At 35.7% G+C, this 15,480-nt stretch overlaps 1 protein-coding gene across 1 annotated transcript; it reads left to right on the top strand.

Moving 5' to 3' along the window:
- Positions 1-992: 992 nt before the first annotated feature.
- Positions 993-10,644, top strand: sarnp (SAP domain containing ribonucleoprotein). Its single transcript, XM_063463949.1, has 11 exons — positions 993-1,067; positions 2,864-2,963; positions 4,611-4,654; positions 4,756-4,826; positions 5,083-5,134; positions 5,405-5,478; positions 5,977-6,011; positions 7,455-7,480; positions 7,582-7,650; positions 9,614-9,700; positions 9,812-10,644. The coding sequence occupies exons 1-11, from the start codon at positions 1,035-1,037 to the stop codon at positions 9,851-9,853; spliced, it is 633 nt and encodes a 210-aa protein (XP_063320019.1). The 5' UTR covers positions 993-1,034; the 3' UTR covers positions 9,854-10,644.
- The last annotated feature ends 4,836 nt before the right edge of the window (positions 10,645-15,480 follow it).

Here is a 15,480-nt window from a genome sequence, read left to right as displayed (position 1 = left end):
GATTAGTGCAGGATCTGTACTGTGATGGATTTAAAGTAAAGAACAGTGTGTGACTGGTGCACAGTGGCTGTGGTTTCATGGTCAGTTAGGTTACATCAAGTTTAGCAGAGATGAATCTGAAGCTAAACTCATGATCCTGAGATTCATTCACGGAATTCCACCTTCATACCAACTTTATACTGTCTAATATAAAGACAGCATAAACAGTGTACTGTCAGTGTAGAGGATGGAAGTCAGCCAGGAGAACTTTTGAGACATCTGCTGACATCTTGTTGAATTCAGTTGTGTAAATCCACAAAGAGCAGGAGGTCAGCTGATCACAGCCTGTACACTATGAAAATCTAGTGGAACTCTCAGTAGTGGGTTAGGGTTAGCCCTCAATCAGTCAACTGACTTTTAGGGCTCCTCCGCCTGCTGAATCCGCTTTAACCCCTTGCCTACACTTTTTCCTCTTTAGAGGCAAAGCCATCCTCTTCAGTGTAGGCAACAGAAAATAGAGCTGTTTTTATTTTCATATTTTTTCTCTGCTGATGTTCTACTTAACCAGTTTGAGCTGAGTTACCTTCATTAGGATTAAAATTTAGACTGAAATCACCTGCTTTGGATGTTAGTGTTCCTATCTACTAAAATTATTTTAATATTACATTAATATAGCTCGAGGTTCAGTTAGCTTTGCATTAAAATTGGTTTGAAGATTTAAGGCAGATTTGAGGGCAAAAGGGGGTCTAACCTGCTACTAAAAAGGTATCACTAATGAGTTGTATTTAGTTGGTTTTCAATTAAGTTCAATTAATTCGGTTGTATGTATATAGTGCTAAATTACAGCAATAGCTGCCTCAAGGCGATTTATACCGCAAGGTATAAGACCCTGCAATAATACAACCATCACACCGTGGGCTCTGTACGTGCACACGCCTGCAGGGTGTCAGCCGCAGCGGTGGGCGGCGCTGTGACAAACCGAGTGAGAGTGGAGGAGCTGAGAAGGAGAGCAACTCCGGTTTGATTGGAGGAAGTAAACATATCAACAAAGAAAGATGGCCGAAGTGATAGAGCTGCAGAAGCTTAAGGTTGGTATTTCCCTAAAATATGCACTTTATAACCCGCATTTGGTCGGTTTTTAAAGATAAAGATAGCTTTTAACCGGAGTTAGATGCAGGACCGGAGGTCGGGGTTACGTTAATTAACCGTTTTGAAGAACAAAATGACGTCCGGCTGAGAAGGTGAACACCCGGCATGTGTTCAAAGAGCTAACGGCGGGCTAACGTTAGAATACATCGGCTAAGGAGAGAGATAAAACATTAAATATGAAATTAATGTAAAATAACAAATACTGTCGTGTATATATACAAAGTCACCTACTGTCTCTGTCCTTCTGTAAGAACGTTAACAGCAAGTTAATTTGGCCGAGGCTAGCCCAACATTAGCTAAAAGTGCAGCTCAGTTTACTCGGTCTCTGATTTTACATCCACAAGTGTCCTAAAATGCTGCCGCCAGGCTATTTGCCCTATGCAAACTTATATCAAATGCTTCACAGGCAATTTAGGGTTATATTTTAAAAATGTATTCTTTGTTTTTTAACTGTCCGCACTTGTTTGGCGTCTCTCGATAAGTGAAAGGATAACTCACGCCGGGAATTTGACTCCATCTCAGGCCACACAACATAAAAATGAGCAGTATGTGTAAACTCTGTGTGTTTGTGGAGTTTAGTTAATGTGTCCCCAAAATGTTGGGAGATTCCTGAGTCACAGAAGCCGAAACATTAAACACGACTTACAACAAAGAAATAACGTAAATTATTGGATAAATAAAATAGCTCACATCACACAAGGGGAGCGACAGGAAGAGGGGAAATGAAACTAAAGAGGCCAGTTAGTAAAAATATAATAAATGAACGAAGGTAAAGATTTTCTGTCTGAGTGTGTTCTGGGTCTGTTTGTTATCTGTGTCCACACATTTAGATGCTCTATGCGTCAGCTGATGGAGGAATCCAAATAGTGTATTTGATTCAAACTCCAAGGGCAGTGATGGAAAATGATTATCTGATAACTAATGCAGAGTAGCTTTCAGGAAAAAAAAAAGAAAAGAAAGAAAGAAAACATACCAGAGTGCATTACATTACATTAAAGGTACTGAAAAGGTGCTAGAGGGAAAAAATCGATGGGTAATTTGGTACTGAAATTTCTTTAAAAAGCAACTGATTTTGTTACCTAAATGGGCTTCTTATGGGATTCAATCCAATGAATTTCATGTGTGATTGTTGCGTTTTCATATTTGTGTGCGGGCATCTGTTTTTGACTATCCTAACTAATAGTTAGGGGTGTTTTCTTTCTGTAGTTTTTCTGGGATTTTTTTTTTTAAGAAGAAGAAGAAGAAAGTTGTCACAGCAATTATTAACCTGCTGTTTGTGCAGGCAGTCATATATAAATGTGATGCACCCCAGCCAAGACTTGTTTTCTACAACAGAACTGGTCTTGAGTCCCATCCCCCTAATGAAAGCAAGATCGGTCCACATAAAAAGGGTTATTCTACATTACTGACATGGAGAATGAAAATTACTCATTCCTCTTTATACTTCTTTAAAGTCTGCCTGAAGGGCACGTTCGTAGTAGCTGCGCTGTAGGCTAGTTTCTCACAAAAAAATGACAGGTACACAAACGTCTGCACTAAGACTGATGCTCACCAACTGATGATGAAATTTATCTTTTGCTGACCCTTACATATTCTTTGACCTGCAAATTTGTCACATCCACATAACAGAAGTAATAGTGGTCTCTGTACATAAATAGTAAATGGTCTGTGTTAGATGGATTAATGACCAAAAATGTCAGGTTTAAGTAAATTAACTCTGGTTTTTTATTTGTAGCTTGCTGAACTGAGGCAGGAATGCGATGCCCGAGGTTTGGAGACCAAGGGAAACAAAGGGGAGCTCATCGCCCGACTTCAGGCTTATCTGGAGGAACACGGTGAGGAACAATACCTTTCATACTGTCACTCATTTAACTCGCACGCATTCACAAAACATTTCATTTACCTGCCTAAATAAAGGGCTTAAAATCCACCAATGTGAGATGTGAGAGAAGAGTCATTTATATCTGAAATTAGCTAGCTAAAACAGAGCTTTTTCATATTTGCTAGATCATCTGTATTCTTGTTGCCAACCCAATATTATACATGAATAATGCACGTATAATGATTTTGAATAAAAGAAATGGTGTAAAGTGTTGTAATAGTTAAACACAGAATCATAATTATCATACCTGATTTTGCTGATAGTTCATTCATTAATTGCTTAATAATAAACAGAGTATACGGTGAGCAACGCTCTGACTTTTCAAATGTATGATTTAGTAAAAAAAAAAAAAAGTTGTATTGCGTAAAAAAAAGCATTTTTCTGTATTTGAATCAAAAAGGGATTATGTTAAAATGAATGCTCGTGTGAGAAAGTGCTAAAGACAAATCTTATTGAAGTAGAATTACATGAATAAATGAAACATTAAGTGACTTGTATTCATACTTGACTGAAGGCTCATATATGGTGTAATTATTGACAAATTATTTTAAGTATAACATGGAAAAGAATCAAATGTAATGAAGTGATTTAAGTGAGGTAACTTTTTCTTAGTTAAAAATGGTTGAAAGGTCGAAGATGGAGAAGACGATAGGGTATGGCTAGATATCAGGTGATTATATATAAATGACAGCGATTCGGTGTCCAGATAGGAGGAGAGAGAGGGGGGGAGGCAAACAGCCAAGAGAGTATAAAAGAAGGCACCTAGGAACATTCAGGGTGGTTTTTCCTCTAGTTCTTGCAATGAGCAGAACACATCATCTTAAAATTCGGTCCTGAGGGTCCACAGTTAGAAAGTGCAGCAAGTAATGCCATAGGAGCCACCACCACACGAACACTTTGAACCTACAAATTGGTTTCATGATTTTTTTTCTCTGCTCATTTTTGCCGTATTACATTATAAATTCAAGAAGATTTGGACTTCGATTGTTTTCTACTGGACATGTTTCCTTACATTCTACCTTTATGGGAGGGAGAAGTGCATCTTCAGGCCTGCATGTTCCCGTTCTCCTCTCCAATCTCTCCTCTTTCAAAGATTAGAACAAAATCAACATTAGCTCAGAGTGTGTTAATTAGATAAGTATAATTGAGGTGATTGATTAATATTTTGTGATTCTTATTATTAGATTCTGCTTTTGCTTTGCTCCTGCTATATTGCTTTAAAAAATATCCTCCAATTAACATCTAAATTCCCTTTTTAGCACTTTGTGAAACAGTAATGGTAAAAATCTGAGTATAGTTCATCCATCAACTCCATTTAAACTCTGCATTGCCTGCTGAGTAATATTCATATGTTCAGTTTAGGGGTAGTTAAACAAAGAGCCGATTCACACTTCCTGTATTCTGGTGCTGGTCCCACAGATCGACAACCCCTGTAGGTGGTTACACGTGCATGTAATGGGTGTGACATAAATTGTTTCTACAGATGATGCGGATGCATTTTAAGTGTTTTCCATGTTTTGTTTTGTTTTTAAATATTCTGTATATTTATATATGTTCGTTCTTTTTTTCTTTTTTTTTTCTTCTGTTTTCTGAACAACAGAGGAAGATGTGGATGTAGATGACGTGCTTGCAGAGGATGCAGTGGTAATTTTTTACAATGTTTCCCACAATATGCTCTCTTTAAGTCCCCCTCTCAGACTGTATTGTGGAGAAGTAATTTTTTTAAATGTATTTATTTATCTCAGGACTTCACTAAAGTTGAGAGTTCCAACGACGTAAAAGACGACAAGGATTCTGAAACGATCGAGCCTGAGCCGTAAGTTTATCTTCGTTAAATTTACTTTTTTTTTTTGTTCCTTCAGCACTTATTGGCTTTGGACAGTGTGACATTTGGGTCTCATTCAGTAATATCTGTGTAGAAATGTTCTTACTAAGCAAATAATAAGTATACGTTACTCTCAGATTTATGAAGCATATGTTTGTCCTTACCACTTCTAGGCAGCCAACAGAAACTAAAATTTATGATTCGCGTCATCTTTTTGACGTTTGAAATTTTACTTTTTTACTTTCAGGCCTGCAGAGAAGAAGGTGGTGAAAATAACTCCTCCATTATCTGCCAGCGAGGTGTGTACAACCTGTTTGCATCCACTAATGACTTAAATGTATCAGGTTAAATGTGAGTCAGAGGGGAATTTTAGCTCATAGTAAAGTTCAGTGGTCTATTTTTAGGAGTATATGAACAAAACATATAGATTCATGAGCAAAGGTAATACATCAAATGTATAGGTGTAAATGTAAGAGAGATTTCAATAGGAAGTATTACAAAGTTTAGAATTTAGACTTTACTTCATGTACAGCAGTAATGTCAGTTTTTTTATCTAATTTGTTGAGCAGAGACTTCAGAAGAGAGCCGAACGTTTCAACCTGCCGGCTTCATCTGAAAGCAAGAAGGCTATACGTGCAGCAAGGTGAGGCCTTGTCTCAATTATTTCTTCTTTCAAAATAACAGTAGAATAACTGTGCTCACTGCATTTGGCTTTTTGTCCGAGAACACGATGAATCAAATCTTTATCTCTTTATTGCATCTTTCCACTGTTACTTTATTTTATTTCAGTACTTAAAAAATGCTCCAGATTTTATTGATGTGATCTTATTTTTCCTCATAGGCTCTTTTAAATTTTAGTTTTTTGATGTTTTGTCTTTTTGAGTTATTTCAATTTGTTTATCATTTTATATTGTTTTTATTTTATTGACATTTATTGTATCAATAAAATGTGATAACTTAAAAATGGCATAGCTTATGCGACTCCTCCCTGAGTTAGCAATCACTTAGATGAATGAAACATCATCATACATGACAGAAATGATGGTCATGACTTCTCGAGTAGCACCCATGTAGCTCATGAAGCGGATTTATGTTTCAGTAAATCTGTGTTAAAACTGAAACGTGTTCTCCTATATTCTAGGTTTGGCTTACCTGCTACTTCAAGTCCCTCTCCAGGTCTGTTGTCACTCTTTACTAAACAAATGTTTTTTTTTATAAGAAATGTATCGAGGCTAAGGACTGACTTCGTAGGCATGTGTCAAAATATTTGACGTCAGGTCCTATATATTAATAGTTTGTTTTTTTTAATTGAGTCTTTGTATTTTATTCATAATTTATTTATTTTATATGATGACATTACAAAATGTTTTATTTTCTGATCTACTATAGAGAAGAAACATAAGCCTTTGTAAACCTTTATACATGCCTGTATTATTGTAGTGCAATAATAATAATAACATGATAGTACTAACTTATACTACTGCTAGAAAAAATCTATTTTTTATAAAAGAAGAATTTTATAATTAATGTTATTTGTTATAAATGAATTCTGTCAAGAAGAATTTAAAATTTCCCAGAATTCATCAAAACTATCAACTAAATTTAAAACAACCAAAAAAACCAAACAATTTATTTTGTGTTTAAGAGATATCAACTTAAGTTCAACTAGGGTTGGGTGGGACTTTCCTGTTGTACCAATTTAAACCACAAGATGGGGCAATGAGTCTGTTTCACCTTTAATTAAATACAACGCGTTAGTGATAGCTCATGTAAAATACATTAACATATCATATAACAAATATTTTCTGTAACATTGTGGGGTTTTTTTGTGTATCTGCTTGATTTAAATGAGCAGATCATCTCCTTCATGTCAGCTTCTCTCACACCTCCAAATAGCTTTCAGTAGCTTATTTTGAAATCATTCTATGGAGGTCTCATTCTGACCACTTGATTTGTGCCTCTGCTCTACGCACTGGATCTGTTACAGTGGTTGAAGGACTCACAGTGCAGAAGCAGCATGAAAAGTGAAAAATATCAAGTAATATGCAAGACAGAACAAGACAGGTTAAATCACAGAGCAGTTAAATTGGTCAGAAAGGAACTTCCATGGTGCAATCTAAAAATAACAGTTATGCTGAAAGCCATGTGGACGTGTTTGAGAAGATGATGTTCAACTGGAGATCAGTCAATCAGGTAATGTTGTTTGGGAAAATTTTTTTCCCCCATGAGATGTTACCTAGAACTTTTTGATCATTTCATACTCATATGTAGCCTGTGGAGAGCAATGAGTGCAGATATGGTGAACAATACTACCTTTTTAAATGTATTTCTGTATGTAACTAATTTAAAAATAAATGGAAAATACGTTTTTGGGTTTTTTTTCTGGGAAATTGTTACTGCAGTAGTTTTCATTTAAAGTGAGACTTCATGTTCAGCCAATAAAAGTTAATAGTGCTAAACTAAAATTGCTAAACACAGATTTAATCAGTTGTAATCAGCCGCATCCAACCCCTTAACAACAATATTAGTAGTATTAGTATTAGTAATAGTGTTATTACAAGTATTTCAGTGTTTATTATGGTTTTTCTCACAGTTTTCTACTTTCTGTCTTCCAAACAGGTGTTGTTGTAAACAGTAAAGCTGCGGTAAGTGTCAAAGTAAAATTATTTTTTCTGATCATTTATTTCTTTATTGTTCCATCTGACTCAAAAAGGACGCTGAATCATCATGTTTGTCTCTGTTAAAGGTGAACGTTGATCAGCTGAAGAAGAGGGCAGAAAGATTTGGCATGAACGTCTCATCTATTTCTCAAAAGGTGAGCTCTAGTGTTTTTTGTGTGTGGTATATAAACTAATGAATCGGGGTTCATGCTGGACATTAAAAAGCCTGAAATTAAAATGAATCAATAAATCAAAATAAAAAATTTACATTTCCTGTAAAGTTTGCTCTATGTATTTATTTTGCAGATGATCTGTTTAAAGTTGGAAGAAAAATCATCGTCATTATATTTTTGTACTTTATTTTAATTATTGCATTTTCATGCCTCTTTTTTGCATGTTTTTTTTTCATAGTTCAATGCCTTTCGTGCTGTTTTTATATGAAGAAAAGCCATTATTGACACAAAATAACATTTTTAAAACCTCACGATACTTGAGCCAGTATTTACCACAGGTGGAAAATGCTCAAGTCTACAGATCAAAGTGACATTTCAAAGTTTCTTGTTTTGCCTCCTAAAGTCTTTTCTGTCACTCACAGATTATTAGACCGCTGAGAAGCTGTATAACTATTAGCTGTGGCTTGTCTATAAAAAGCTTGTGTATGCTACATCTTTAACGAGGTGTTACAAAGCTTTGATTTTTTTTATTTTAATGGTTCAGGAACCACAATGGATGGACTACAGATGATTTTTAACTTTTTTTACCTTCTGAATCTTATCTTTGACACCAACTCGATTCTGTCAAACGGAGGAGTCCCCCACCACGATTTCTTCTTTGTTAAAAGCCTAACATTTGAGGTTATGCTCAAACTGCTGTAGTTAAATCTGCCGTTAAGTCTGATGAATAAATCTGTTATCATCAGATAATTCCTGAAGGACATAAACTGCTCTTTGCAGGTTTTAAGTTACTCTAGAATAGTACTTAGGGCTGTGCGATATGACCAAAATCTCATTTCCCGATATAAGACATTTGTCGTCCCGACAACTATATATATATCTATATATATATATAGATATATATATCACAAAAATTTTACATTTTCTGTAAATTCTGTGAATCTGGTGCAACCCGACTTGCGTGAAGTGTTTTCAGCTGGGCGTCGTGTACCTGGAGTTGAGCATTACATAAGTTGAAACGGACGCAATTTTCTTTGTATTTATTACACGGCGTGCTGCAGGGAAAAGCCTGTTCTAAGCTTTATTTTTTAGCACCTGACGGCTCTTTTTAGCTTCTCACCCGTAAACACTCTGCATAATATTTCACGTGATTCAGTTTATTTTGAAAAATCTCAACAGGATCTTCAGCTTTATTGTGAAAGGTTTATGTGCACGCGATGGTTTTACCATCGTTGTTGCTAACGACAATGCATAAAAACAATCGCTTGTCCATCCGTAGTGTGGTTATATTAAATATAAGAGAAAGAGAGAACTTTAAGAAATTCTACAGTGACCATCAAAACAATGAAAAAATATTGCTGTAAACAGTTTATTTTGTGACACCACAAAACAAACGATAGCGTGATATGAAATGATAGACGTTTTCATATCGTCATAAAATATATGTCATTATATCGAACAGCCCTAATAGTACTTGTTTTTTCTTTATTTATTAACCCTCTTTAACCTCCTAGGACCTGAAGTCCACATATGTGGACATCACATTTTGGGTTGTCTAGACCAAATTACTAAATTTTGCTCTACAAGGGCCTGATATCCACTTACGAGAACATTATGCTGCCACTGTTCTATCAAAATTTAAAACAAATGTCCTCTTATGTGGATCTCATTTTTCTCAGAAACAAAAATCGGATAAAAAAAAAAAAGAAAAGAAAAAATCAGATAATTCTTTGTTTTTACAGTCATCTGGTCCGAATCAGCCCAAATAGCAAAGAGAAATTAAAAAAGCATGCCATGAAAGAGTTCGGGTTTAGGAGGTTAAATGTTGTTCTGATTCTTTTTTTCTTGTCTTTATTGTTTGCCCTTTTATTTAGTTTTTGTTTACTTTTCCTTGAGAATCTGTGCTAATATTAAGTAATACTATATTATTATACTGACTTTTCAGATTGAGGAGGATGAGAAGCTTAAGAAGAGGAAGGAGCGGTTTGGAGTCCTAACAAGCGCGGGCTCAGTTGGTGCAGACGACATCGAGGTACGATTTTGGTTTTGTGTGATTCATATTTTATCACAATGCCATGTAATTTAACCACAGTGAATGAAATAAAGAGGCTGATTAATCTTTTCTTTCTTTTTGTCTCTGCAGGCAAAGAAGATGAAACGTGCGGAAAGATTTGGAAAAGTGTAAATAAAGTGTGAAGTAGGGGTTTTTGGTTTTTTGTTGTTGTTTTTTTAAGGGTTTTTTGTGACTGTACATCAGAGATTCCTGAGGATGAGAACCGGAATGGGCTTTGTTAAAATCAAAAGTACAATTAAATGCAAATAAGAATTACAAATGGGGCAGCTGTAACATTTAAAGTAGTTGAAAAGCACATATTTGGATTTTTTTGTAATGACAGAATTGAAGGGGTGCAAACAGGAGCTTGTAAACAACGCAGAAGTTTCTCAGTTTTAAGATTTTTGCTCATCGTTTCAACTGCATTACAGTCCATTTTTCTAATGTATATCAAGCAAATACAGCAACAAGCAGCTACTTTACATTAAAAGATGGTTAATTACTCGTCATATAATCTTAAGATAAACTGCTCAGTGAAATCAATACAATCATTTTACAAATGAAACCATCGACGTGGTTGAAATGTTTTGTTCTGAAGCCGTTGCATAAAGTTTTCCATTAGTGAAAGAAAAAAATTGATGCTTTTTATATAAACATGTTTTTGTAGACTGTTCCAGTTATGATGAAACCTGTTTTGGAAGTGATAACCGATTGAAACATCTAGTAGTTTACAGTAGAAATAGGAAAAGGAAGATTACTGACTGTAATTTGTTCTCACTGTGTGTTTAACTGTACTTTTGATTGATCAGATAGTCTGATTGTTTTTTTGGAGGGGGACGGGGGCATCACTGATACACTGCTTCAGTTATCTGTCCATTTTATAACATTTTGTGATTTAAAATAAATTGTTTTCAATTTTTTGATACCTGCGTCCTTGTCTCATCACTCTTGTTACTGGAGTTTGATCATCAGTGTGGACCATTTTAGTACTAAAGAACACATTCTGTCGACGTGTAGTTTGTATTTTCCTCAGTTGTTTATTATCTTTAAATATGGCTGGAGTTGTGTGTTCATATTTCTCTCCAAGTGTGTGAACATTAAGAAATGTTATTTTTGACCCAGAGTCAGGCCAGTTAGAGACCCCAGTTAGAAGTTGTATGATTGTAAGGTTTATCTACATATTTCACAGAGATAACAGAACAAGGCAAATGTGTATCTGGAGTATTGATTCAAATGACAAAGAGCTTTGTGAGTGTAATTACCCCCTGGTGGGCACTGATGAAGCACAGGGATTGGAGTCAGATAGCTTCACCAAAGGGGGTGTCTGACACACATCGTAGAAAGCAGCCGACAGTCCTTGTCTGAGTGCTAAACGCGCGGGTGATATAAAGTATTTAATTTCAATTTTGCTAAAGTAAAACATTCGTGAGTTTTGGTTGCACTACAAAATGCAAGTAATAATAATTTACCACAACCTTTCAAGTAAGAATTACAGGAGCAGTTTGAGTTTGTCTCTTGAGTTTTTCCTGTTTTAACATTTTTTGCAAGTATGCTTTCCTGTATCAAGCACATTCTGCTGCTGCTTTACAGGGACTATTTTTTTTTCATCTAACATTAAGTGATTAGTCATATTACAGTCTAAAAACAGACTATGTAGATATCTTACAAATGAAACAGTCATTCTGAGCTCGTTTTAATGTAAAACAGCTCCAGAGAGGTTTAATTAGCAAAGGATCAATTCTTTACTCATTAAAAGTTTGGTTTCAGTGAAGTTTGGGTCATTTTGATCCTTTATTTTCTTTCTTCCCATAATATCAAACAATGTTATGATAGGGAAAATGGTTTGAAACATCTAGCTTACAATTGATGCAGTATGAAAAAAAAATATTTCTGTCCCATTTTGATAAAATGTTGCTGCAGTAACACATTCTAGAGTTTTTAGTTGTACTGTAAAACCTCAAATAACAACATAAACACTGTCTGAAAAACAAAAGCAGTAAAGCAGTTGTAACAGGAATGACGAAAAATCAATACCCAGATGAGTGAAACCCAATAAGTCACAATAAAAAAACAAAAAGGAAGATTTTAAAAAGATATTTTTACAGACATTTGAAGGAAATCAACAATTTTTAACAACACGAAGGCTCATTTGGGCAACATTTCTGCTGTATTTTGCAAACAAATCAAGAAAAGTTTTAAAAGTGATCGGAAAAATCTGAAAATCAATTATAAAACATACAGAAAGCCACTGCAGAGAACTGTGATTGGAATGATTCGACCCTAAAACCAGCAAGAAGCTTTACTGCTGCATTTCGAACTGTTTACAGACGACAAACCAAAAGGAGAAGAAAAAGTATGAACAAGGTCAACGTTAACACTTTCATAGCATGTACTTTTAAAATAACAGTTCAATATCTGCGGTTCACTGATACGTTTTGTTGTGTAAATTAGTGCTCACTGTTAAAAATCATGTCCATTCTCAGTTATCTGTATTTTAAACTTCCTGATGATCACCTCATCACGCCTGCTAATGTGCCCTAACCAACTGAAACCCCCCCTCACACCTACAGAAAGAGGCCGCTCCCGCTTGACGTTTCATGACACAATGAGGGTGATCAGTCTGAACAACTCTGTATTGATATGGAGCAAAAACTGCTGCGGGACAGAGACAGCCTCAACCACCCAAATACAATACAATCAGAAGTGGGCTTTCACCATTACTACTCTGTGACAATACAACGTGTCAATTATTTGACACCTGCATGGCTTTTAAGTCTGTCACCAAGCACATCTGTTTCACTGTGAAAGCTCCTACTAGCTAAATGAAAGAAAAATGAAAAGGATGAAGAGGTCCCAGCATTCCCTGCCTGGATATTGGCAGAGAAGTGGGTACAAAAAATAAAAAGAAAGAAAATAAAGTGGTACGCTGCAGATGACCTCTCAACAGGAAATATGGGGTTTGTTTTTGACATGTTAAAATTGACCTTTTCACCTTTTATATTAAGGTGAAATCCTTGAGAATATTGGCCTAATTGCCAGATTTAATTTTAAATTAAAAACGGAGCGATTTTATCTTTCACCACTGACTGAACACACTGTAATGGAACCTGATCTACATCATTTAATGGTTCAATTTGGGATTTTTTTATAAAACCTTTTTTTGTATCCATGTGCTCCAAAATAGTGGTGTGCAATAAAATTGTTATGTGACCCCTTAAAACATATGTACTCACACACACACATAAAGATGTGGGTATATATATATATATATATATTTTTTTTTTTTTTTTTTTTTTTTTTTTACAGTTAATGTAATTTCAAAAATGATTTCTAATTTTTGTGTTAGAAAAGGCAGTCCCACTTTAAAATGGTACTCAATAGTGACTCCCACAGTTTATTGGACACTTCTTTGATATTTTTTTGAGAAATTTGTCTGTTTGCAATGATTTAAGAAACATCAACTGCACAAGGGGTGTAAGAAAGGGGTTAAGTTAGTTGTTTTATTGTAATTTATAATAATTGACTTTGACACCAGTGATCAATAATCAGCCTCCAGAGGCTATATAGTATAAATATAAGTAGAATATAAATAACTACTACTATAAATGGTCACTTTTTCTCTATTACTGGTCTAACCTTTATATCACTGTTATAGTGATGGGTAATAAATGAGTGAAATACATAAACTGAGAGACTTTCATTACTAATCCGATCTCAGATGACTGAAGAATAGGAAAGACACACTTACAGCAGGAACAATCACAATCAAATGTAAATTATGATCCTTCTAAGAGTCAGAAAGGAGGGTTATACAGAATATGCCTATTTGTTAACTGTATAGTCAGTGAGCATGCAGTGTTCTCAGTGTTTGATGGGGAGTAGGCTGCTTGATTAATGGCACTCATTTCCAGATGAAGTGTTGCTTGTGACTTGTTCCAGATGGCTAGTGCTCAGGTAGACACATAAACTGTATCTTACTAGATATGTCAAAAACTGTGAAATCTTGCTTATTAGATTTTTATCATTCTTTCAGTTAAAAATAATACACATGCTCTAACCAAAACTCCTGTAGCCATCTAACAAGATGGCTTGTTTGTCATAAAAAAACACACACATTTACAATATTTCAACATTACCATGGCATTACAAGGTTATTACAATAACCCTGTAATTATGGATACTAATGATAATCTTATAAGAATCCACCGGGTCTTGTTAACCTAACCGAGGTAGGGTTAGGTTAACAGAAATACACCGCCAATCTGTGGCGTAGGTCTATTAGGTTATGTTGTGGTGAACCTCGGGTTGGGGGATGGGTGTTCATACTGGAGTGCAAAATTAAAACCAATGGAAGATGGGCAAGAAAAGTTCAAAGCCATCAGGTGCTCAGTTTAGAAAAAAGAGAAAAGAAGAGGAGGAGAAATGAGCAAAAGATACCGGAAAGCAGATGTGTCATTGGATAATGGCAGGTCATGTATCCTGAAACAATCAGTATCATATTCAGAATACTTTATTAATCCCTAAGGAAATTATGTGGGTTACAGTTGCTCCAAGAAGAAATGGTAAAAATAGTAACAGTAACAGACTAAACTCCAAACAATACATTATGTTACAGATTTTACACATTTAAGAAATAGCACTAATATATACAGATCACTCAGTTCTAAATATCAAGGATTAACAGAGGTGATTATAAATAAATATCAAGAAAATTGACAAGAATATTCCAGAGTAGAAAAGAGCGCGTGTAAAAAGGGTGTAACTATTGCAGGGTTTACAGTGTGTTAGATGGAGGAGTTGTACAGGGAGATGGCCACAGGCAGGAATGATTTCCTGTCGGTCAGTGGTGCTTTTTGGTAATCTCAGTCTCTCACTGAACGTGCTCCTGTGACTAGCCAGCATGTCATGGAGTGGGTGGGAGGTATTATACAACACTGTCTTTATCTTGGACAACATCTGCCTCTCAGACACCACCCTAACGGAGTCCAGCTCCATCCCCACAACATTACTGGCCTTGTGTAATAGTTTATTTAGTCTGTTGGCATCTGTGACCCTCAACCTGCTGCCCCAGCATGCAACAGCATAGAAGATAGCACTGACCACAACAGAGATACAACAAGATAACATCAATTAGTAGGGATAGTGAAGTGTCACTTGGCTATGATATTAAAAAGTAGACACTGATGTAGCTTACTAAATCTTTTGGACTGTGTTTAGCACAATATTAATTAGTCATTGTCAATAGTTGATTTGTCCTATTCTCATTGTATGACGAATTAGAATGGCATTTTTGGTAAACGTTTGCATACTATGCATACTTTCTCTCTCTCTCTCTTCATATATGTGTGTGTGTCTGTGTGTATGTTTCTCTGGTGAAATTCAGTATGGTTCCAACAACAGTTTTATGTTAATGTACAATCCTTAATATGTTTTGTGTGTGTGTGTGTGTGTGGGGGGGGGGGGGGGGGGGGGGGGGCAGAGGGAGTGTTCGCCCAGGGCGCCAATCAGGCTAGGTCCGCCATTGCCCACGACGTCCTTTGTGTCATGCTGAACATGACTGGTGCTCTCATCTCAGAAGGGGTTACCCAGTTCCTGAAACATCGATCGCTCAGCACAATCATTGCTTTGTTGTGCAAACTTTGATTAAATTGAGGAGGACTGATATGGTATCGTTTAGCTTTTGAGCACCTATTCAGGAGAAGTTTCACTCATCATCCATTAAAGGGTAGTTAATCATATTAATCAAGGAAGATGATCAA

Source organism: Pelmatolapia mariae, linkage group LG20 (assembly GCF_036321145.2).
Source record: "Pelmatolapia mariae isolate MD_Pm_ZW linkage group LG20, Pm_UMD_F_2, whole genome shotgun sequence".
Classification (NCBI taxonomy): Eukaryota; Metazoa; Chordata; class Actinopteri; order Cichliformes; family Cichlidae; genus Pelmatolapia; species Pelmatolapia mariae.
The sequence above is the reverse complement of the archived record's forward strand: the minus strand, read 5'-3'. Positions and strand labels throughout refer to the sequence as shown.

Coding starts and splice junctions, on each gene's coding strand:
- sarnp (XM_063463949.1), top strand. CDS start 1,035: ATGGCCGAAGTGATAGAGCTGCAGAAGCTTAAG. Junction 4,655..4,755: donor TGCTTGCAGAGGATGCAGTG/GTAATTTTTTAC, acceptor TATTTATCTCAG/GACTTCACTAAAGTTGAGAG. Junction 5,479..5,976: donor AAGGCTATACGTGCAGCAAG/GTGAGGCCTTGT, acceptor CCTATATTCTAG/GTTTGGCTTACCTGCTACTT.